Raw genomic sequence first — 24,946 nt, forward strand, 5'->3', positions numbered from 1 at the left:
TCTTAAAGTATTGCTAGAGTATAGCCTGGGAAAAGCAGTTTTTTCTCCATTGGTTAGCTTTAGATTATTTGAATAAGAAGCAGAAATATATAATTTTTAATTTGTTGGTGAATTATTTAGTTCAGGTGGACAGTTTTCAGTTGTTCTAAATAGGTTGGGGATTAAGCTCATTCCATCAAGGACAAATTGATTGTTTATATGTCTATAAATTTACTTCTCTAGTGCAATTCTCACTGTAGATTAATTTTCAAGTTTGAGTTCATGAAAGCTTTACACAAGGTAAAAAAAAAATTACATTGCAGATTTTTTAGGGGTAGTTCAAAAGTATTGTGAGCTGAAAACTATTTATAATACTTTTTTATGACTCCTTTTTTATTGAATTTAATTTCCTTCATAATTTATTCATTACACATGGTAAGCTATGTCATTTTAGTTCACATTTCCTCTTTAGGTTGTATGCAGTGTTGACACTTCCCAAATTTCTCATCTCATTGAGATGTGTTTCTTAGACTATATTATAGATACAAGTGTTATTCAGTAGTAGTAGGGAGACAGATTTTATCCACAAAACAGGGTTACCATTCGCAGTGTGCTATGCATGGTACACCATAGATGGTACCTATGGTTCTATGTATACTGCCATTTGCATCTTATGTAGCAATGTTTCATACTTTTCTTCCACACCCTGTTCTTACTATCCAACTTCTTTAATGTTTCTTTGCTCCAATTTTCACATCCCATCAATGGACAGTCCTCCGTTGGCTTCTATAAGAGTCTAGAAATGTAACTCTGTGGTCTTTGATCAGTTAATAATAATAATAATGATAATGGATTTTGATCTTTATATTTCTCAGTTTGTCAGCTGTGAGGCAGAATATTCCAAAGGATATGAAAACTATATAGCCTAAGGTCTTCTGAAGTTTTTCATGTGCAAAACCTTGGTTCTGTTCCATATTGAACACTACACAACTTGCATTTCTGTAAAAGAAAAAAAGTATGAATTACTATCATCGCTGAATTTACTTGATCACTATATCGGATGTATGTTACTATTTGCTTTAATGAGTTTACTTTTGATCAGAAATTAAGTATCGATGGTGTCGTGTCAGACTTCATTTAACTTGCTCATAGTACTACAGATGAAAGGCTGTATAGCACAACTCTCCAGTTAACTGATAAAGTAGTAGCTTTAAATATAATGAAATTTACTTGACTGCTTACTGATTAATATGTGGTTGATGTATGAATAATTTGCATGCATGTCAAATCTAAGAATACCCATTGTAGTTAGTACTAATTAATATGGTCATGCTTAAGATTTTTTGCAATATTAATATATGAAAATGTGGGATATTTTGTTTTTAAATTTGGACATTATAGCTGTTGAGCATCTGGAAAAATGCAACCTATTGAAATAGTAATGTTAAGATTTTATATGAGAATTATATATTTTGAATGGTAATTTAAATATAGGCCTGTTGTCATTAATATATGTACTGAGTATATTTTAACCTGACATTTTCCACCAGAAATCAATGGATCCTGGCAACATGGACAAAATGTATACCAGGCAGGGTTATCTCTTCCTCATGGAAAAAAGTAAGTGGTCAATTTTATGTGATTGGTATTTTGCACTTGTAGAAATTCCTTGAGTAGTTTTTGTTCTTTTAAAAGTAGCTTCTTTTGCTTTTAAATATATGAGTCAATCCTGAATGAAATTACACCAAGTACTTTTCTTTCCAAGATAAAATTTTATGTCTACCAATCTTAAATTGAAAACATAGGGATATTATGATTAATAATTCTCACCTATTACTGATATAAAAATTTTGTGTTTATTAGATTAATATGGGCAAGTCCATCTTTGCTGACTTCAAAGGAAAATTGTAATTAAAAAAATACATTGTCAATAACACAGATTTTGAAATTTGGAATTTTTTTCTATTATTCACCTGTTGAATTGAAATTAATATAGAACTTAGACCAAAGGCCAAGTACTGGGACCTATGAGGTCATTCAGTGCTAAAATGGAAATTGACCGTAAAAGGTTTAAAATTAAAAGGTGTAACAGGAGGAAAACCTCACAGTTACATTATGAAACAATTGTTAGGAGAGGGTGGAAAGTAAGATGGAAGAAAGCGAATATGAAAGGAGGTACAGTAAAAAGAATGAAAGAGGTTGCAGCTAGGGCCCAAAAGCACACTGCAAAGAGCCTTAAGTAATGCCTACATTGCACCGCATGAGGTGCACTGACAGCACTACCCCTCCTCGAGGGATTCACATGTAGGTGTACAATTTCTTTTCATTGGAATATAGTATTTTAGTCTTCCTTGATTTTTTCCCCCCATTTCAAGGCCTATTACATGTGTACAGATCAACTGGTATGTACAATGAACACTGAAAGTGTGACATAAAAGGTTTTTAGACTTTTTAGACATACATTAGTACATTAGCCGAAGCCACCGGGAAAATTGAAAATGAAACAAGAGTGCCAGGTACTTTCATGTATTTAACACATCTTCGGAGGTGTTAAATATACGAAAGTACTTGACTCTGTCGTTTCATTCTCAATTTTCATAGTGGCTTCAGTTAAAAAACAAAATCACATGCTTACCTTTGTGATTTCTTTATACACCAGTACATGTGTTCTTGTAGGTAAAGAAATGTTCCTTATGTGACTTAACTCATAAATATCTCGAACATTTCAAGGTTTCTCCATGATTGTGGATAATGATATTTTCTTCCATTTGTAGAGGCATTCGGTACTACGTGGACAAAGCACTACTGCCTATATCAGAAGGAGAACAGGGTATTCACCATGATTCCTTACAATCAAATACAACATAAAATTGTAAGTTTTATATGTTTATTTATTTCATTCATTTGCATGTTGATTATTTCCTTGTAAGGTCTTAGCCATGAAACTTGTTGTACATCTCTTAAACTAGCTTTATACAGACATGCTTCTGATGACCTTTTCTAATTTTTTGTTTGTTTTGATGAAGCTTTGTGTGCATTTCTTTGTTTGTTAGATGTAAGTTGTAGACAAGATGATTTTTGTACTTCCAAGTATTGTTTTAAAGCTTTTAATATGGTAGTATTTTACTGCTATCTTTAAAGGTTATATTTATGTACTGTATATATAAATTGTTGCCAAGGTATTTGCCGCTATAACTTTACTACTTTATGAATTGATACAGAATACATGCAGTAATTTCAATAAGCACCAAATCTTAGTTTGAATACATTTCATCTCTTATTTATATTAGCTCTAAGTTTATACATCCACAACTGCTCCAACTAAGGGCTTCTTTTTTGGTTAGGAAAATAATAAAACGGGCTAAAATTTGTTTTTAATATATAGGAAGCTAATTTTCATTGGTAGGTTTGTCAATGGGTGTTTTTGTGTATGAAATTTATTCACATCTAAAGATCAACAAGGAAAATCTGATGCAAAATTTGTGATGATGGTAATAAATTGTCATTTACTCATCATGAGCCTTTTTTTGGACATCTTACAAACTCTGTATACATAACAATTTTAAGGAAACGAATTGTAGTCAGTACTGAGGTAAAAGCCTTACAGTAATGTGTCAGTAGTACAGTATTTATATAAAAGATTAGGAAAGCTTACATCTAAAGAATCCATTAGAGTGCCTCTGTGGCGTGGTTGGTACGGTCTTTGCTTGCCACCTTGGTGGCCATGATTTCGATTCTCGGACATTCCATTAAGGGGTGAGAGATGTGTATTTCTGGTGATAGAAGTTCACTCTCGACGTGGTTTGGAAGTCATGTAAAGCTGTTGGTCCCGTTGCTGAATAAAAACAACATACAAAGTAAAGAATCCATTAAGGATATAAAAATTTAACAGTTATGGATTAGAATTTCAGTTGGACGGCTAATATATTTGTAAAAATGTTTGCTATTGTACTGTGTAATATAAGATGCCATAATTTAGGAGCTCTGGCTGGCCTCCCATGTCTATAAGTTTCTGATATATATATGGTGTCATGAAGGACTTTCAAATCATGAACAGTAAATATGAATACATGTAAACAACTTGCATTTTTTACACATTTAATGGATTTTTTAAAATAAACTTTTTAAGTTAGATATGTATAAACATATTGAAAAAATTTGCTAAAGCTCTTGTGTATTACATCATTATACTGGTATTAAAAGAAGTTCTCTTTATTGGGTGAGTTGGAGGATGAATTGGGTTATGGTTTCAGTTAAATAAGGACTGTTAAGTAAGTTGTATGACGGCATTACCTTGGAGACTGAGATGTTAAATCAGTCCTGTGTGATTCAGCACAATAATTGTGAACCTTCCTTCCACACTGATGATGAAGAAAAAATTTTTGTTTTCCAGCCTCTTGTAAATCAAAGTAGGGGATACATTGACAGGGTAAGGAGAGAGTTGTTATTGCAATAACTTTAATGCTGACACACATAACTGCTAATTTTTTTTGCTTCTGAAAAAAGGATCATATTGTTAAAAGTCACTTATTTTTGAGTGCAGCTTGGCAAAATTTCAACTCTGCTTCCAGCCTTTTATTAGCCACCTGAAAATGACTTTGAAGTATTATTGTATACATTTAGTCAAATGTGGATTTTTTTGTGCACATAGTATATATCATTTACAGTAGAACTGCATATTGTTGCTAGTTTGTAAATATTTGCTTTAGGCCAAATATTTCATGAAATTGCTTCCTTCCTCTAAAGAGTAATCATTTTTATCTCAGTTTTATTGTAGGGTTTATCTTTTACATTTAGGAATATCTTTTAACGATTTACTTGGTTAGCTCAGTTGATGAATTTTCTCTATGAGAACATTTTTAGGGTGATGGTAAGGAGGGGAGACATACAGTATTTAGGTTGGTTTGTGGAAAGCTGTATTGTAATTATGAAATAAGGTTAATCCTTTGGAATTATCTGAGATGCTAACAGAGTTTCATTAATTAGAATATACAAGTCAAACAGTCCCTTTGTTACTAAAATGATCGATATCATTCGACCCAAGAGCAGTCTCTGGGACAGTGAGGAGATTCTTATATGGTGACTGTCATTACTCACCATTGCTGGAGCTGGTTGTACCATTTTCTTTTTAATTATCACAATTCCCTTATGCTTTCCATTATAGTATGTGTTCATCACAGATAACAGTCAGAGTGAATGCCACGTGATAGTGTTTAACAGACGTATTCGTGTTTTATCAGTTCACCAGATATTAAAATTTTTTTGTTAAAATTTGCTCAGAAAAGTATGTAATGCATGTTAAAAATGTAAAATTAGTATTGGGAAAAAGTAGCACAAACATTATAATAAACAGTGAATCTAATTACTCTGCATAATGTAAAAAGATAATGTACAAGGAGATCTGTTTTTGCTTATATAAAATACAAGGAAAATTGTTTTTAAATAACATAGGATACACGAGATGACCAGTGAAGGTAAGAGTCTCCGGTGCTCACAAAGGATGCACAAGCAGATTGTTGTGTAATGTACAAATATGTATACGATTGATGTATCCTTATTGTGTAATGTACAAATATGCATACATAATCATCTTAACACAAATATGATTGGTGTATCCGATAGTGTTCAAAATGGAGACAAACAAAGCTGTGATTAGAAACACATGAGAAAACTACACTGCCCTAAAATGCATTTTCTTCCTCAGCCACACAAACACACTGCTGAGTAGCCTTTACTCTTAGCTTGGCTCACTCTCATAGTACTGCTGTATGTTACCCATTCCTGGACATATATAATCATAGTTTAGGCTATTGTCAGTGTCTTATAGCTTGTTTTTTTTTTATTGTTGAGCAAAATTCGTTAGTGGGGTTATGTCTGTCTTCATTGCACATTGCTGTGCAGAATTCTCCTCTTTCAAGAAGAGTATGAACATTATTCAATTGATAAAATTTGGATTAGTATAAATAAGTGATGTTAGTACTATTTACTGACTTCAAACTATAGAAATTGAATATGAAAAAGGCTTTATAATTATATCATTAAACATTTGTTTTAGCAGTGTTAATGTAGGTAGAATTTCATACAATTATTAACATTAGTAACTTGTGGAATAAGGAAAATTACATAATAAGAATTCCCCTCCGTCCCAAAGCTTTTTTTTTTATTGTGAGAGACACATGATTTTAGGATATATCAAAGAGCTGTTAAGGGTTATGTTGTTTTTACAAGCTTGTGTCTATAGCTGTTATCTATTCTGTGAGTTGGCGCATCTAGGTTGAAGGTATGTAGTAAACAAACACTTTCTTAAAGAGGATATCTTTTCACTTGGGTAGTTTCTGTTGACCCAACTGAGAAGGATTTCAGCTATAAGAAACTAAGGCTAAATTGAGGTTGTTGCTTACTGAGATGACACAGCGGGCTGCTAGTAGTCCAAGTAGTTATTCAACAGTTAGATCCATCTGAGCAGAAAGATTTGATTATGCCTTAGATCTGTTTCTTGAAACTTTGGGACAGTGTCAAAGGTGAATGTTGGTTGGGCTGTGAGTGTTTGCACTTGTGTGGAACTTTTGTTTGGGATTGCTTCTTAAAAGGTTACTTTGAATTTGTGTGGTTTGGCTCACTCTGTGCTCATTCTCCTACTGTGATGTGAATTCTCCTATTGTGATGTGACCCTTTCAACACATGCTCTTAATTGCTTAAGGAACTATATTAGAGATTCCCTATTTGTTTTTATTGGTAGCCCAATATAAGCAAGCACTGTAATGAAAAAACAATTATGTATTATTAAATAACTGAACTAGATTAGTAAAGCTTCACTAGCATAATTACTGTTGATCACCCCAGAAAAGAAGTAGTATAATTATTACTTCCATGTGCGCCTTATTTGTGAACACTCATCTGTGAGTTCTTTTTATTTATCCTGAGAATCCTATGGCAAAAGAGAAAACTTTAGGTATGGTGTTTATAGTTGCTTATTTATTGAAAGTAAGATTGATATTCAGGATAAAAACATACTAAATAAAAATAATGTTAAGGCACTGTTTTAGATATAAGCTAAGTGTTATAATGCACTGAATACTGAAATTGTAACTTCTTTTTTTGTATTACACCAATAAGTGCAATTTGAAAAATTGCTAAATGTAAAATTACCACATCATGAGCCTCAAACCCATCACTCATATGCAGCCAACATTCATGGTCTTACATTTTCCAAAATACAGTAATCTTATGAAAGAAACAAAAGACTGATTGTACTACACATGAATTTGAGCCTTTCCATTTCTGCAAGCGTTTGTCTTAACCTCTCTGTCTTCATTTCATTGTTTCTTCAACCTTCTTCGTCTTTTTCCTCCTGATTTTTTCTGTAGACATTTTATTTATTCTACATATACATGCACTGTACAGTAGAGTATCACATTATTGACTGGTTTTTGGGGTCTGGCCTATAAGTGCAAAAATTTCTGATAATGCACTACGTAATCCTAATATATATTCTGTGGCGTATATTGATTAATAGAATACGAATTACTCTAGGCAGCCTTCGCTTATTGGCGGTGTTGGGTAACAGCATTCCGGTTTTACGGCGCTTGGCTAACGACATTGTTAACCAGTTTTTTAGCGACAGTAAGTGATTTTCAGTGTCAGTAAGTGGTTTATTAGGGTGTACTACCTCATAAACACCATTTACTTATCTGCAATTTTCGATTATCGGCTTTCGACCGGGAATGGATCACTCCCGCTGTTAACTGGGGACTGCCTGTACCACATTACAAAGTGTTCATTACTCAGGTTTCTTCTTCTTTATTTGATACTCCCAAGCAGTACTTGGAATCAGTGCTAGAAGGACCAAACTCAGGTGACAATTGGCTAAACCTGGTCAAATGATACTGTATGTTGCTCTTATCTTGGTTTTCATCTTGTCTTGAGTTACTGCTGGTGAATGATGTTCATTTGACTTCTCATTTGACCATAGAACAGCAAAGTATCATTGTTTTTCATGCCATCTAACCACATTATAATCTAATTGAGACTAGAATTTTCTAGATGGCTTTGTTGTTATCGCCATCATAGTTTCATCTTCATTTTCCTGAGTACTTTGAGGGTTAACAATTTGTTCCACACACTCTTCTAACATTTGATGGCCTTGGTCTTCCATGTCTTTGTTGAGCCACTCTTTGTTGGCATCTTCTTTTACTGCCTAGATGTCAAGCTTGAAACATGTAGGCTTGTAGGGCATTCCGATGCTTTGAAACCACTAAAATCATGCATGACATCCACCTACTCTAGCAACTTTTTATTTGTTCACAAGAGCTTCTGGGTTGGGTACCCCCCAACAGACAGTTGAGTCAAACAGTACTACTGCAATTTCTGGCCTGTATTATTATTAATTATTATTAATATTAATTATTATTATTATTATTATTTTATTATTAATTATTATTATTATTATTATTATTAATTATTATTATTATTATTATTTTTATTTTATTTATTTATTTTTTATTTTTGCTCTATCACAGTCCTCCAATTCGACTGGGTGGTATTTATAGTGTGGGGTTCCGGGTTGCATCCTGCCTCGCATCCTGCCTCCTTAGGAGTCCATCACTTTTCTTACTATGTGTGCCGTTTCTAGGATCACACTCTTCTGCATGAGTCCTGGAGCTACTTCAGCCTCTAGTTTTTCTAGATTCCTTTTCAGGGATCTTGGGATCGTGCCTAGTGCTCCTATGATTATGGGTACAATTTCCACTGGCATATCCCATATTCTTTTTATTTCTATTTTCAGATCTTGATACTTATCCATGTTTTCCCTCTCTTTCTCTTCAACTCTGGTGTCCCATGGTATTGCGACATCAATGAGTGATACTTTCTTCTTGACTTTGTTAATTAACGTCACGTCTGGTCTATTTGCACGTATCACCCTATCCGTTCTGATACCATAGTCCCAGAGGATCTTTGCCTGATCGTTTTCTATCACTCCCTCTGGTTGGTGCTCGTACCACTTATTACTGCAAGGTAGCTGATGTTTCTTGCACAGGCTCCAGTGGAGGCTTTTGCCACTGAATCATGCCTCTTTTTGTACTGGTTCTGTGCAAGTGCCGGGCATTCGCTTGCTATGTGGTTTATGGTTTCATTTTTCGTATTGCACTTCTTACATATGGGAGAGATGTTATTTCCGTCTATAGTTCTTTGAACATATCTGGTTCTTAGGGCCTGATCTTGTGCCGCTGTTATCATTCCTTCAGTTTCCTTCTTTAGCTCTCCCCTCTGTAGCCATTGCCATGTGTCATCGCTGGCTAGTTCTTTAGTCTGTCTCATGTATTGTCTGTGCATTGGTTTGTTGTGCCAGTCCTCTGTTCTGTCTGTCATTCTCCTGTCTCTGTATATTTCTGGGTCTTCGTCTACTTTTATTAGTCCTTCTTCCCATGTACTCTTTAGCCACTCGTCTTCACTGCTTTTCAGATATTGCCCCAGTGCTCTGTTCTCGATGTTGACGCAGTCCTCTATACTTTGTAGTCCTCTCCCTCCTTCCTTTCGTGTTATGTATAGTCTGTCCATATTTGCTCTTGGGTGTAGTGCTTTGTGTATTGTCATATGTTTCCTGGTTTTCTGATCTATGCTGCGGAGTTCTGCCTTCGTCCATTCCACTATTCCTGCGCTGTATCTGATTACTGGCACTGCCCATGTGTTTATGGCTTTTATCATATTTCCGGCGTTGAGTTTTGACTTGAGTATTGCCTTGAGACTCTGCATATATTCTTTCCTGATCGTGTCCTTCATCTCTTGGTGTTTTATATCCCCTCCTTCCATTATTCCCAGGTATTTGTATCCTGTCTCATCTATGTGTTTGATGTTGCTCCCATCTGGTAGCTTTATCCCTTCAGTTCTCATTACTTTGCCTTTTTGTATGTTGACTAAGGCTCATTTTTCTATTATTAATAGGGAAACAAATCCACAGTATGAAATATTATCAAACTGTAACATTAGTTAGAGGAGCAGAACCATACAAGTCCAAAGTCCCTAATAGGGAACGAAAATGAATGCAAATAGGAAATTGAGAAGTAAAGAATAAACTATGAAAGGAAAGTAAGCAAAATAAGATAAATCACAATTTTAAATAAATAAGAAAAACTACAAATAAGTTACGAAGTGAGTCTTAGGTTAGCATGCTTCACAAAAACACCAAATGCACCATGTTTGAAGTTCTGGAATTCCAATGACTACTACAAGATTAGGAAGGTCATTCAACAATTTGGCCACAGTAGGAATGAAATTTTTAGGAAATTGTGAAAAGATTATTGGAATTATAAAACATCTTTTACAGCTTGTACATATAGCAGTATATGAGGTATATGAGTGACAGGGTTGTGGTTAAAAATTTTTTTAAATAAAATAAATTTTTAAAAATACTTACAAACCCGTCACTGACCTCACAACTAACATTAGAGATACAATATATGAGGTAGTTACTACACATATGCAGTACCATTACTTACTGTGCTTCTGCCTTTATAAACTGAAGATTACTTTGCTTGGGACATTCATAGGCCATGAATGTGAACTAGATGTGAGTGATGGGTATGTGTGAAAATAATTTCATAAAGGAAAAGATGCTTTGTAAGTATTAGTGTTTTCCCTCAACATTTTGTTGTGACAACTTTGGATACTACAAATACATTGTTGGATATTGAAGGTTAGCATAAGCACATACATACCTTTTAGACTGAAAGAGAGGGAAGTACACAATAATAATGTTTACTTAAAGAGAAGTAATAGTCTAGATTTAATATAGATATTAATTTTTTCACACAATATATTGCTTAGGCATGTTCCTTTAGCTATACTGTATACTGAAATTTGAAGTCCATACCCCATAGTTTAATTTACTGCCACCCCCCCTCCCCCCCAATTGGAAACGCTTTGTTTTACCTACAACATGAAAAGCAGTGAAGACATTTTATTGCCTGTTTTGCTGTGTAACTACCTTTTGTAATTAAATAAAATTAACTTATATAAAGAATTATAATTGCTAGAAAACAGCTGCTATAGATGGTTTGCAGATGTTACTTGTTGACATGCAAAAACAAATGAGACTGAAGGAGATGTTATATGAAAATGAAGTTACTTATACAGGAACATGTTTTTTGAAAATATTTTTGAAAAAAAAAAAGCATTGTCAAACATTGCGTGCAGATATTACATGCAGTCAAGTAAAACCCGATGAAAAAAGGAGGAGGTTTACATGAATTAAATTCATATAGAAATGTAATTCCATGGTTAAATGTATAGCAAAATTTAATTGGACAGAGGGACATTTATTGCTAGTCAGGGAATTGCTTAAAAATAACATTGGAAGGGAAGGATACCTGGATGACTGCAAAGATGTCAGAAAAACCCAGTAACTTTTTTTTTCTTAAATTTCTAAAGTATTATAGTACCACAAGATGCTTGAACCTTTCCATTCTCATAGTAAAAGGAAGTTAGAAAATCCCAGATATTCTAGAAAGAGCTGATTAAAACTTATTTTCCTAGTATTAAAGTCTATCTAAGCAGATTGCCCCTCTCCTCCCTGATGATTGTGCAGTGGGGATTGGGTTAAAAAAACACCCTAAAATTTATTTGAATGAATTTTTTTGAAATTAAATTATTAAGTGAGATGAGACAATAATCTTATCACCACAGAATTATTTTGAATAACTTTCATGAGAATTTTAGAAATAGGGGAAATACCATAGTGGCATATAAAGAAACACTTCATTTCTCTATATTACTGTAACTGTGTTTGTGGAATATAGTATCTTGATATGTAAATTTGAATAAGATTCTCATTTTTTTCCTTTTCTACAAGGTAAAATATCTTTAATGAAGAAAAGCACATGAAATAGGTTGGTAATATTAGAAAACTCCATATAGCCTTGTACAAAGAAGTGTAACAACATTGTAAATATGGGAGGAAGATGGGCCCAGGGGTATACTACCATGTTGCAAGATTAAAGAGGAGAAAAACTGGACTCTTGTGTCCTTTAGAAGTATAGTATAGCACAGGGATTTTTATTCCACTTGTACTATGCAGTTTCATTGCAGTATTTTTCCAAGTCATTAGATGATTTTTACACCTCATATTGACAGTAACTTGCTATGTGTACTCTTCAAATACAGTGAATATCCTGTAATATATCAGAATTATGTATATATTCTTGTACAGTATTTGGAATGATGTAACTTGCAGGCAGAGCAAATTGTTATACTGGAGGGTTATTTAATTCCGAATGTCTTGCATACTATCTAGGTTTTTCTAGTTTGCTAAACAAATAGAAAAGGATTCATACATGTTAGACTAATATACAGTGCTGTATTACAACCGCCTATGTATGCTGCAGTTTATGCTGTACATATATGCTTATTGGTTGTAGTAAAAATATCTACTAAACATATTCATTGAAATTTCACTGACAACCATATTGAATGAATGAAGAACTACAGTGTAATACTTTGCTAACCTGCTTTGCATACTTAAGAGAATAATTACTTGTGAGGTATTTTGGCATGGGAAAAGATACCTGGAATGGATTGCTGTTTTTTAACATTACATGTGTTCCTGTGCAAGATGCTATAAAATCATAAGGTATCAAAGTTTACAAAGCATTCTGTCCCTACACAGTAGTTCAGCTGTCTACATCTTTTAGTATAGTTTTCTTCACTGCTTTTTGTTGTATTAAGGTAATAACAAGTTTTCATGTTTCCTAATGTAACCTGTGCAAATATGTAAGTTTACAATCACTTTTCTTCTACTGTTTTATGTGGCTTGTGTGAAAAGTAATTTTTCTTAGATTTTGTCCCGTAGCTTCTTGTTATAAATGCACCTGCCTATTACCCAGTTCTGGTCTTGCACTCTTACTTTACTGAAATGCTTGGAATTACTACAGTGTTGTTGATTATCATATGCTGAATTTCAGACCTCAACTGAGACAATTGTCTTGAAATCTTGTATACGTCGGATGTCAGACAGTATTGACAAAAGATTCTGCTTTGATGTAACTGCACAAGACAGAGCTGGCGTCCAGTATACATTGCAAGCGTTATCTGAGGAGGATCGTAAACTCTGGATGGATGCTATGGATGGGAAAGAGCCTGTAAGTATTGTATAATTTTCTTTTTATAAATTTTATCATCCTTGCATTGAGTTTAGTAAAAATCATTTAGGTTCGAGAGTTGGATGGACTGTACCTTTTCCCTCTCCTCTATATATATATCCATCAATAAGTCTGTCCTGTTTAAATCCTGTTATCTTAACTCCTGTGTGGTTGAAGGGATTTCAGTTGGACATGGTGTCAAAGTTTGTCAGTATCTGTTGCACTTCTTGCATCATTGTAACTCCTACACAGTTGATGGGATGTAAGTCAGACTAGGAACAAATGTAGATCATTATATACATAAAATAGATTTTAGGCTTTATCATTTCTTACTTTAAATTATTTCATCCATCGACTCCTTGCCTCGGCTCTTAGGAGGTAAAGGCAGTCCCTGGGTTACGACGGTCTTGGCTTACGATGTTCCGAGGTTACGACGCTTCTCAATTATATTCATCAGACATTATTTCCAGGGTTACGACGCCTACAACGCTCATCTGGCAGATGAAATATGACACCAAAAATGCAAAATAATCAATATTTGAAGGTTTTTTTGATGAAAAATGCCATAAGAATGCAGTTTACATAGTTTTCAATGCACCCAAAGCATTAAAAGTAAGGTTTTCTTAGGATTTTTGACGATGTTCCGGCTTACGACGATTTTTGGCTTACGACATGTCTCAAGAACGGAACCCCCGTCGTAACCTGGGGACTGCCTTAATATTTTTTAGAGAAAACATATGGATAAATTTAGCAAATGTTAGCTTGTCATATTATGATAAGGAACAAAAACTAACAGCAACTAGTAATTTTAAATGTTTTTCCTCATCTAAATAAAAATAAAAATTCAACCAAGCAAGAGGTTAGTTGAATGATTGGTCTATGAGTGACTGAAGTGCATTGTGTAGTTCTGAAGTCTTCTAGAAGGCAGTGTTGCCATCTTAGTACAGTATTTTAATCAATTACTGGACATTGAATTTTTCCTTCCAATAGTGGAAACAGTTCTAGTGGGATTCAGGAACAAAATAACTCGGCCAATTATTACAAAGGAAACAGTTTACAGCTAGCAGTTGTTGATGTGTAGGTTAACTGTAAATGGCACCAGCAGATGGAAAAACTGGTTACATGACAGTTTCTCATATTGCTAATACTTGGTAAGCCCTTGATAAGCAAATGTAGACCACCATGCTAAGTTTGTGCAAGGAGAGCAATCTTCATCTGCCTGTTTGTCAGTGTGTCTGTCACAGTTACCATGTCATTACAGCTTCTTATCCACTGTTTGATGGATGGCCCTTAAGCTTTGTATGTACTAGGGTAGATCAACATGCTTAGATGTGTATGTAGGGAGATAATCCATCTGTCTGTTGTGCATAGTGTCAGACACACTTATTTTATTACCATAATTCTTCTTACGACTTTGAAGTGTTTTTAATTATGGTACAAAGGAAGACCATGCATCAATGGGAATAAAGGGAGGTGTTCCAGTCTTCTGCCACGTGTTATCGCAACTCCTACAATGATGAGAGAATTTAAGTCAACCTTGATACAAGGCAGACCATATCATTATTAGATGTGTGAAGGGAGATTGTCTTATCTGTTTTTTGGCCAGCATTTCTGTCATACTGTCCTTGTGCAGCTCCTCCAACATGGATGAAGGTGATATCAGTCAAACCTGATACTACATACATGGCTAGACCCTCCTATAAAGAGGTGCATCAACAAAGATTGTGTCTTTCTATTAGAGTGTTTGTCACACTAAGCTTGTCATCACAACTCCTCTTACTTGATTAAGCAATTTCAATCAAGATTTGTACTACGTATATGGTAGGTCATCGTGTATAAGTGTCTGAAGATCCGTCGCCTGTTCTGTCTGATTTTAGTAATTGGAATGCTTGTAAAGAGAAGCTGGTTAGGGTTTGGTAAGGGACATATATTGCATGGTAATGTGATAGTTAATAAAATTACAGTACTCATTTAAAGGATTAATTTGGTTAGCTGGGACTTGACTACCATTCTGGCTCGTTTTTCATTTCTCTGATCTTGAGTTGAGTCACTGGCCTCTGGTGTTGCTGTTATGTTTGTATATAAAGTGGCAGATGAAAGTTTATGTCAAGACCATAATCAGAACTTTTTTATGAGTTGAAGTTGTTCTTATATTTCAAGATGTTTACAAAATTTATGTTACTACTTTGTCATAGTGAGTCAGGTACTTTTTGCGTGTTGCATTCTACTGTGTATATCCTCCAAAAATTTTATGACAGACCAATGCTTTAAAAATGAATTTTTTATAGTACTAAAGAAGTTTTAAGAAATAGGGTCAAATATTTGTAAGTTTGAAACTGAACAAATTTCAACTAAAACTTTTCAATACCCTATTATTGTTTAGTTAAAAGATGCTTATGTTAGGATTCATTCAGTTTTTGAGACTTACTAGTTGGTAAATAGGACTGTTTTACAGTTGGGTAGATACTTTGGTTGCTACAAGCAAACTTAGTTGTCAGGTTGTTTGCTGTTCACTTAGAGTAGATTGTAAAAATGATATTACCTTTGTTGTTTAGTTTCTCCATTTCTTTCACAGATGTATGCTCATCCAAGTGGACCGCCAGGATCACAGGAAGAGACTTGTTTAGATGATGTAGGTTTAAACTTCTTATCCAAAGCAATATCTATGTTAGAAAGTAGAGGTAAGTTTTACATGTAAAACTATGTTATGCTATTTTAGGGTTTCACAATTAACATCACCTCATCCTTAACAGTTAGAAATGAAAAATCCATTAGTTGTACCACCTTGATATTGTTTCACACAAAAATAATAATGTAATTTTTCTTGATTTTGTAACTCAAAAGCCATAGGATAATCATTATGTAGCATTTTAAATGCCTGATGACTCGTTACCTGTCAACAGGTTTGGAAGATCAGGGTCTTTACCGGTTAGTAGGTGTAGGGAGTAAGGTAACCAAGTTACTTGCCTTGGGACTGGATCGTCGAAAAGCTGAGAAGTTAGTTTTAGATGATCCAGCTGAGTGGGAGGTGAAGACAATAACATCTGCCATCAAGCAGTACTTCCGTAATCTTCCAGAGCCCCTCATGACGTACAAGCTTCACAGTGCCTTCATTGCTGCTGCCAGTGAGAAACAAATTAACTTTTGTTACTTATTTATACATTTAATAGAAAATCTCTTTAGGATGGATCCAAGTAATGCTTTAAAAAATTTCTTCCTGTCAATGTGTGTTTCATTATTTGTCATATCACTTAAGTTACCAGTTAGACTGCCAATTATTTGAAACTGTGTTGATCTCATATGAGTAGTGATTAGTGTTCCATACATATTCAGTATGGTTCGTTGAAAATACATAATGAAGAAAATGCAAAATGATTTTTTTTAAATGTTTATAGTAAGTGAAACTTGGTATATCACTCAACAGTGTAAAACTTGGGTTCTTTGAATTTTATAGGATATTTCAGTAACTTTAGATATATTTCCCCCCTTTCAGAACAAGACCGGCTCTTTCAGAGAGTGAATGAGATCCATGTTTTAACTCACAAACTGCCAAAGACAAATTTTTTAGTTCTTAAAACTCTAATTCAGCACTTAGCCAAGTAAGTACCAGAGGTTTTACCCTTACTTCAGTCAGATTGTTTTTGTGCATGAGATTTTGGATTGTTTCTATATACTAGTAAAGACAATTTTTTTATCATAATATATTGCAAGTCTCTTAAGTACATTTATTGTTTTGCAAGTCTTTAAGTATATTTATTGTTTTGCACTGTTCACAGAACAACCTTTTTTTTCCTATTGTTTCAGTGTCAAGACTTGACCATATTTATTTTTTCTTTTTTTTTCTTTTGCAGTGTTTCTAACAAGAGTGAGAAAAACTTAATGACTGTTAGTAATCTTGGTGTTTGCTTTGGACCAACTTTACTCAGACCAGAAGAGGAGACAGTGGCTGCCATAATGGACATTAAATTCTGCAACATAGTTGTTGAAATACTTATTGAACATTTTGATAAGGTATGAATGCAGGAAAATACTGTATGTAATGAATATATTTAATTTTAGAATTCCAGTTGGGAGAAAATGTAAGTACATACTGTAATGCTATGGTATATAGTATGTAGTAAACTTTCAAAATTCCTGATTTTGATAAGAGCCAACTATTTTAAAGTAAAATAACATAAGAGTGTAGGTCAAAGAAAATGTTAGACATTGAGGAGCATAACAAACTATAGAATATGGGTCCATTAGTAGGGAGAGGTTAAAAACCCTAAAAACCCTCTCTCTCAAAATATAAACATAATTTTGTATTACTTCTGAATTTGAATCTATATACTATGTATTACTTTTGTATTAATTTTAACATTACAGTATTTATACATAACGAGAGAGAAGTATAGTCTGTCGTATAATTATAGTTATAGGCTCTTTTGATTTCTGCATAATAAGCTAATTTGTTAGTTTATTATGAATGCAAAAGAAGTGTTTACTATATGAATGTAGTCACAGGATCACTCTCTCTTTTAAAGCGTTAATTTCATATTCAATTTATGATTTAATAACTACATAATGGGAGATAATCAGTATAAAAATGTCTTACATCTTAGGATTATATCAAAGGTTTGCAGTCTGTTGGCTAGACTATTAAAAAGGTAGCCAGGCACATCATCTTCTCCTTAGTCTGGATCTTTAAAAGGGCACTATATGTAAGGCTACTTTCTCTATTGAGGTTAAACATTTTGAAAATACTGTACTATGTTTGAGTGAATATGTAATGGATTTTATTATGAAACTGATTTTTTACAACCCGCATGAACAAATGCTGTTTTCTTAACTGACCTACTAATCACTTCACTGATTTGTTTAAAAAAAAATATCCTTACATGAACAAATGTTCCATGGGTTGATTATCCTAGTTTATTTTCATGTTTCTTATAAGGATTTGTGTATGTTTAATTAATACTTTTGTCTGCCATCTTCTGTAGAAATTTTATTATATTTAATACTTTACGTTATATTGAGTTTCAATAAGAAGTACGTACACATTTTGTATAAAATTTATAGGTAGCCAGAAGTACTACACAAGCTATTTTTCTTTGTGATGTTGAAGCTACTAGTGCAAGGAAATATGATTAAGGAGGCAGAATGTAAAAAGAACACACATTCACTGTCTCCAGTTATGTGAGGCAGGGAAAGCATATATATTTTCCAAATAATACTCAAAGATGTATATAAAATTTTTTATGCTAAGGCCATATTATAAGGAAAATTTAAGAAAACATTAGCTGGCATTATACATTTGTAATGTAAATGAATACTGTAATGCAGAACCCTTACCTGTGTCAGTAAGCTGTGTAATTAAAACATTAAAACAAAAAATTTAGCGTTGTTACAAAGTGTTGCTATGGAATAACTCTAGTCATTCTTTGGGATCACCCTAGTTTTTAAACTACTTTCCTATTGCAAATTAACCAAATAGTGTATACTTATAATAACGTAAATTATGTAAACATATGATGTTGAATTCATATCTTTGTTTCTCTGTTTTATCTGCAGATTTTTAATAATGTTCCTGAGCCTGTTGTGGATGTTGGTCGCATTGGAGATACCTCAGGACCACACAGACAGACACCACCTAAATCCTCACCACCTCCACCTCTCCAAAATCAAACAGGCAGTGCTTCCCAGCCAGTCAATCACAACTCTAACTCATCTGCACCTGTATCAAACACTAAACATCCACCAGTTTTACAGGTAGACATTAAATCTGATTGGTTGTTTACCACTAATTTTTCAAGTATAGCTGTGATTGCAGATATTTTTTATTTTCTTTAAATACTGAAATTAATATTGTAATGTGGTGTATCTAAGTGTTTATGTAAATCATGATTTTCAGAAGGTTGTGACATCCTTTACTACAAGTGAACCCCAAACAGTGCATTTTGGAGCTCCAGGTCTTCCTTCACACATGCAGCGATCTGATGCGCTTTCAAATCTGAAGACACAGACAACTGGATCAGGTGTAGGGACAGGACTACGCTCTCACACATCCAGTGTTTATGCTAATGTACCCCCACCACCTTCTGCCACTCATGTCTGGAACAATGCACAGTCTATATCTAGTCTTAATTCAGGTAACAACAAAGATCAATCGTGTTTATCATTAATTATTGAATGGAATTTTATACAGCTATGCAAATTGGTAATTAACAGTTGCAGTATGGACATAAAATATTAGAGTTAGAGAAACAGAAGATAACAAGAAGCTTCTATAACAACATGACTACTTAGAAATTGCCTAGTCTAACATTAAAATTAGTAATCATGCCCACCAAGAAATGAAATTATAAACAAATTTTTAAATCATTTCTGAAGTACATGATCCACAGGTAAAATAATTTAGGAAACGTGGCAAAAGGCAAAGAATATGCATACTGAAAGTGAGTGGTATGGAGGACTGATTAAACCCATTGATCCTTGAGTTTGTGACTTTCGCTTAGTAATTTCTTGAACACCAGACCTAATTTTTATTACAAAGATGAGAGAGTAGATGCAGTATAAAATCATGAAGCTATCTAATGCAGTCCACAAAGTTTTTTATAGAACAAGCAGGGCTGAAATGAATCTAAGCTGGGAGTGAAACAGAATGTCAGCAAAGGATGGTGTCAGATTATCACAAGACAAGCATTTAGGGATATTAGGGATAATACCTACATGGGAAATAAAGAATAAAAGAATAAAGATGTGCATGTCATCTTGCTGAACCGGGTCAAAATACTACAAATGATAAGTAACAAGAGGAATTTTTCCCAGCAAGGATGTAATATCAAGCTAAGAGGTGAAATGCAGCAAGTAGTTATTAGAAGAAAACAGAAGGTCAAGAATTTTAACCACTTTGCTGTGTCAGTTTTAGAATTCTGCCAGGGCATTGTCTTTTATGTTTTTTTTATATTTTTCAATTTGTAAAATTTTGTATAATTGTGCACAACTTTCCATCATTTATTTTTCAGTTTTTCCACATTATGTATCCTTATACCTGTTGAGCCCAATGCAAACAATTTGCATTACATTGGAGATATGGGAGACAAATAATTACAAGCGTTTCAAAACTCAATTTCTGGTATGTTTTAGAATCGTGAAATGGGACATTCTTGTAAGGATATTTGTTAGTGTTAGCAGCTTCAAGAATAAGTTTAAATGCGTGTAATTTCAAAGAAATTGCTCTAATTTTTTATGAACATATTCATTATATAGTTTTTTCCTATATAATAATACCATTTTACATATTACAGGTTTGAATCCGGGGCATAATTCTCATAGCTCCCTCGTCTCCTTAACTTCAGTCGTTGGTGGTTCTGTTGGATTAAGTGGTTATTATGAAAGCATAACTAATAACCGACCTGCCAGGCCTCCAGCACCTACAAATGGTCAAGCAAGAGGGGGTGGAGCATTATCATTTGTCAATCCTCTTTCGGGTGAGTTATGAGCACTGCCTAAATCACGAGAAGACCCACAGCATGTTGTTCTCTGCATTACTTGTAGTTAGTATTCTTAGAAGGCCAATTTCAATTTCAAGTTACTAATGTATAATATTTTCAGATCGTAATGATGGTGTTCAGAGCACAAGTAGCTCTAGTGAGTCTTTATCTTCAAGATCTTCAAGAGAGCTCACACAGCCACCATCCAACTCTCTGTCATCTTCTCCACAGACAAGTAAGAGGTTTCCTCCCCATGTTATGGCACCCCATCAAATGGGTGCTAATGGTCCTCATCGAGACGTCCGTGTGCAGCAATCAAATTATTATTCATATAACAACAGCAGTATGTCACGCAGCTTTTGCTCGCACTTATACCTCCATCTTCCCTCCATTTCTGTTTTCTTATACTGCCTGATTCTTGTTTTTAGCAATTCCATATATTTTTCCCTAAAGTAGCATTTTGGTCAGTTAGCCCTCCACATTTGCATTTCACATTTGGTGTACATGTGACACGAGAAAGCTTTTTATTTCTTGTACCTTTACCTTCTAGCAAGTTTTTTTTTTACTTTAAAATGAAGGTCTTGTCATTGTTATGATGTTAAATGGTTTCTTTTCCTTTGCATGATCCTATTCCTTCTTGTTAATTCTTCAGCACTCCTACCCAAAAGTATCCTTACAAGAAGCATTAAGACAGTCTTGATGATGATAATTTTTGGTTTTCCCAAATAATTCATAGCATGATCTTTAAACTTTTGATGCATTCACTGTAAATCAAATGGATATAAAATGGTCTTGATTGCATCCCTTCAGATAATTTCTGGTCCGCTATTTTAAAGTACCTACTGTACATTCTTTTTATGCATGGAGTACTTTGTTCAAATTTAATAGTAATACAAGATTTTTATGTACATTCACAAAATATGCAGAATGTATGGCCTTCACATTTCTTCAGTATATTATCCCTGATAATTGAATTTATGCAATATCCTGTTATGGTATCCTTTGAAACCATTTAAGATCCTGATTCTCATGTCGTAGGCACCATGTCACCATATATGTATGTTATGAATTAGTTAGATTTGTTTGCAATTTATACAGTATGTTGAAATCTGCAAGAAAAATTAATCTCAATAATTCTGAATAGTATCATAAAATTTAGCTTGGAAAAATAGTTTTGACGTAAAATTGCAGTACCTTTTGTGTTAAATGTTTTTTCTGCTCTTTATTTTAAATTCCCAAGTAGCGGTTCATGTAAATTGGTTGGGTATTTTTGATGGCATATAAATGGAATTTTTAAACTAGATTTGATGTTTTAAACTTACAACTGAAATTGCTACTTATAAGCTTTGACACAGAATAAATAAGTACGTATATATAGCTAAAATTTCTGGTTCTGGAAACTAGTTAATTATATTTATTACTGAAAGTTTAATGTCATAAACAAGAATCAAACCCCATTTAAATAAGCATTTATAAAAGCATTTAGTAAGAATGTTTGAAGTAAACTTTTAGTCACACAACTTCTTCCCCTTTAAATGTGGAGAGAACATGAATTTCCTCCTTAAATAAGATGGAGCTAAGTGAGAGGAAAAGTGGAAGCATCTGCTTGGGAATAGCTTTTTTTGCATTTAGAATACTGAACTTTGGTTTGCTTGAGAAATTTTCAGATATAAGTGATGTTTCATAGCTGTCTCTTTCTGCGGGAAGATATAAAGATCTCATGGTTCATGTTGCATTTTCCAACAACAATTAATGATAGTTGTTTATTAAAGCATATGATTGAAACATGGTTGCTAACAGTATTCAGTTTATTTAATAACATATGAAAGATTAGGATTTTGACATTTTTAAAAATGTTTATGAATTTCTTTATATGCCTAACATAGGGCATTATTAACCTTTAATATACAAATTGCAATCCTATTAATCACATATATGCCTAACATTCATTGCAAAATATTTCCAGGTTCATCAGTCTTTTGTCTGTCAAACAGAAGGTAGTCTACTAAGCAGACACTATCTGAGCCCACAAGTATATATACTACTGTGAAGTTATTTGTTGTGATTCTGTAGGGTGTTAACAGTTCTGGCAGTCTTCCCCTATTGTTCACCTCTCGCAGTGCTTTTGACTACCTCATATTCATATTCTTCCTCAGTGATTCAGTAGGAAATGAAGAGTTCATTGTACTGGAGACACAGAAAGTACTCCATTTTGTGTTTTGCCTTATATTTGGTGCTGTTTTTAATCATTTTGTTATGATTTTAAGTATTTTACTTATTTTTATTTTTTCTTTGCTCTAACATCCTTAATTTGCTAGTCTGACTGATTTTTTGGGTATTTCTAGGTCTAGATAGGCATTTATTATCGTGTGTTTTGTTGCCATATATTGTAATAATTATGTCTGTTGCTGATCAGAGTTTTGTGTTTTGTGGCTTTGTGTATGATTTCTATGAAGTGCTCTGTAAATACCCTTTATTGTATCATTTTTTGGTGTGCCCTAGGTAGGGCACTTCGCTCCTCCTTGTCTTTGCTAATAGGTTTTTGTAGACCATATTTTGGACAAAAGTGCTCTCTGTCTTACTTGTGAAACTGAAGGTGGAAGAGCACATACCATTCAAGGTGTTTAAAGACTGCTGCTGTGCATGTCTGGATTTTTACTTTTGATGTCTCCTTTTTTGAATAAGAGAGAGGATGACACCTTCATTCTATTCTATTTAGGGTGTGGCGAGACAATTTAGGGTGTGTGTTACGAACCGAGAGAGGTCCGCTCCATGTTTGATATTATAATAAACAAAAAGAATTCAACACCAACAGTTGAAACTGGGGATATGAATAGTATAGAAAGATACACAAACAGAACAAAGGTTTATTTACAAGCTTACTAACAAAGATAAATGCAGAATAGTTTCTCCTATTTACATACCACAAGTAAAATCTTACAACGCTTGAACTGGGGAAACAGTGAGGTAATGCAAATACTTGCTGGCTAGTTTTGTGCTGTCGGAGATCTATGCTCAAAGCGGTGGCTTCACAAAAGGAGAACTGTAATTGCAGATCTCTTCTTGACTCCGTATTGCAGAAAACAATGTCTATTTTTGATACTCGAAAGGCAGGAACTCCTAAAAAACACCTATGACATCTGCCAAGAAGCCTCATTTTGATGCCTCAATGACCAAGTAAAGCTGGTTAAGCACAGTGATGAAGATGAACAAGCTACTTCAATAGCAGTTCAAATTGAAACTTATATTTCTGAAGTAGTCAGTTGGCTAAAAGATATCGTTGGTTTGCAACCACCCAAACTAAGAAGGAAACTTCAGCTGTTAAATTATAACTAGCTGCTATTAGAGATGTTAGTTCCAACTGAGGGTTCACTCTTCTATCAGCTACAGCCATATCCTGCACTAATACCTATGTTTGGAAGGGTGAGGATCTGGTAATGGTTAAGATCATCTTTTGGTTCTCCTTAAAGCTATCTTACTACTTGACCAATTTCTTCAGATTCTTCAAAATCTAAGGCCGTTCATACCAAGCATGTTACCTAGCTTTAATTCATGCAGAAAAAAGTAGTTTGTCTGCAATAGCAACCCAGCTTCCTCAAGTTTGTCAGAGCTTTAGACTACACATTAATTGGTAGAAATTGGATTGTATACAGTACAAAGGAGTTGCCAGATGGATGACTGTATTAAAAGATTATACCCCTGATCCAGAGATTCATCCAGAGATTCTGTAGAAGCCCAGATCCCTTAGTCAAGCTGTAGCACTTGCTGACTTAGTATCTATTGTCACTAGAGAAGCTAGTTTTATGAAGTCAGTTCTGGAAGAATCTTCTGAACCATCAAATAATGGAGTTCTTGGATGATGTGGGTCAGATGACGACAACTTTGTAGTAGTGAAAACTGTCTTCTTAGGTCTCCAAGCCTTTTTTCATTTTCAGTTATTAACAGGATAGCCATAATTGTTATGGTTGACTCCTTGAAACAATTGCTTAACTGTAAAATCAGGGAGGAAGCCTTCAAATAAGTTGTGCAGACCAGCAAGAAAGAAACTTGAGCCCACAAGAAATAATACTAGATTGTCCCAAGGTTTGTGCGAGGAAAATTAGCGTTATATCAGTTTCAGCAGGGGAGATGAAGTTTCTTTGTCAGAGCGGTGGATCTAAGCATAGAAATGTCCAAGGCTCTTTAGTGTTTGTGGGGGATACCTATGGTGGATCTGTCTGTGGAATGTATGAGGCACAGTCCTCTGATGTATTGCTCAGCCTATATGAGAATAAAGCATCCTGAAAGTAGATGTAATGTTACATTTGTGAGTTGATCCTTAAGTCTGCACCTTACCTATATTTGACATTATTATGCAAGTTC

At 34.1% G+C, this 24,946-nt stretch overlaps 1 protein-coding gene across 18 annotated transcripts in view; it reads left to right on the top strand.

Moving 5' to 3' along the window:
* The window catches only part of LOC135213540 (rho GTPase-activating protein 26-like), a 452,328-nt gene that overhangs the window by 383,049 nt on the left and 44,333 nt on the right, over positions 1-24,946 (top strand). For 8 of the 18 annotated variants that reach the window (XM_064247486.1, XM_064247473.1, XM_064247474.1 and 5 more), the window contains exons 7-18: positions 1,530-1,599; positions 2,754-2,851; positions 4,373-4,408; positions 12,936-13,112; positions 15,688-15,793; positions 16,016-16,237; positions 16,606-16,711; positions 16,964-17,123; positions 18,663-18,860; positions 19,003-19,240; positions 20,399-20,581; positions 20,706-20,927. In XM_064247486.1, the coding sequence (XP_064103556.1) occupies positions 1,530-1,599; positions 2,754-2,851; positions 4,373-4,408; positions 12,936-13,112; positions 15,688-15,793; positions 16,016-16,237; positions 16,606-16,711; positions 16,964-17,123; positions 18,663-18,860; positions 19,003-19,240; positions 20,399-20,581; positions 20,706-20,927 (1,816 nt within the window). The remainder of the gene's footprint in view (positions 1-1,529; positions 1,600-2,753; positions 2,852-4,372; positions 4,409-12,935; positions 13,113-15,687; positions 15,794-16,015; positions 16,238-16,605; positions 16,712-16,963; positions 17,124-18,662; positions 18,861-19,002; positions 19,241-20,398; positions 20,582-20,705; positions 20,928-24,946) is intronic. The other 10 variants (XM_064247481.1, XM_064247483.1, XM_064247487.1 and 7 more) reach the window with 3 other exon arrangements.

Source organism: Macrobrachium nipponense, chromosome 43, assembly GCF_015104395.2.
Source record: "Macrobrachium nipponense isolate FS-2020 chromosome 43, ASM1510439v2, whole genome shotgun sequence".
In the NCBI taxonomy this organism is placed as follows: domain Eukaryota; kingdom Metazoa; phylum Arthropoda; class Malacostraca; order Decapoda; family Palaemonidae; genus Macrobrachium; species Macrobrachium nipponense.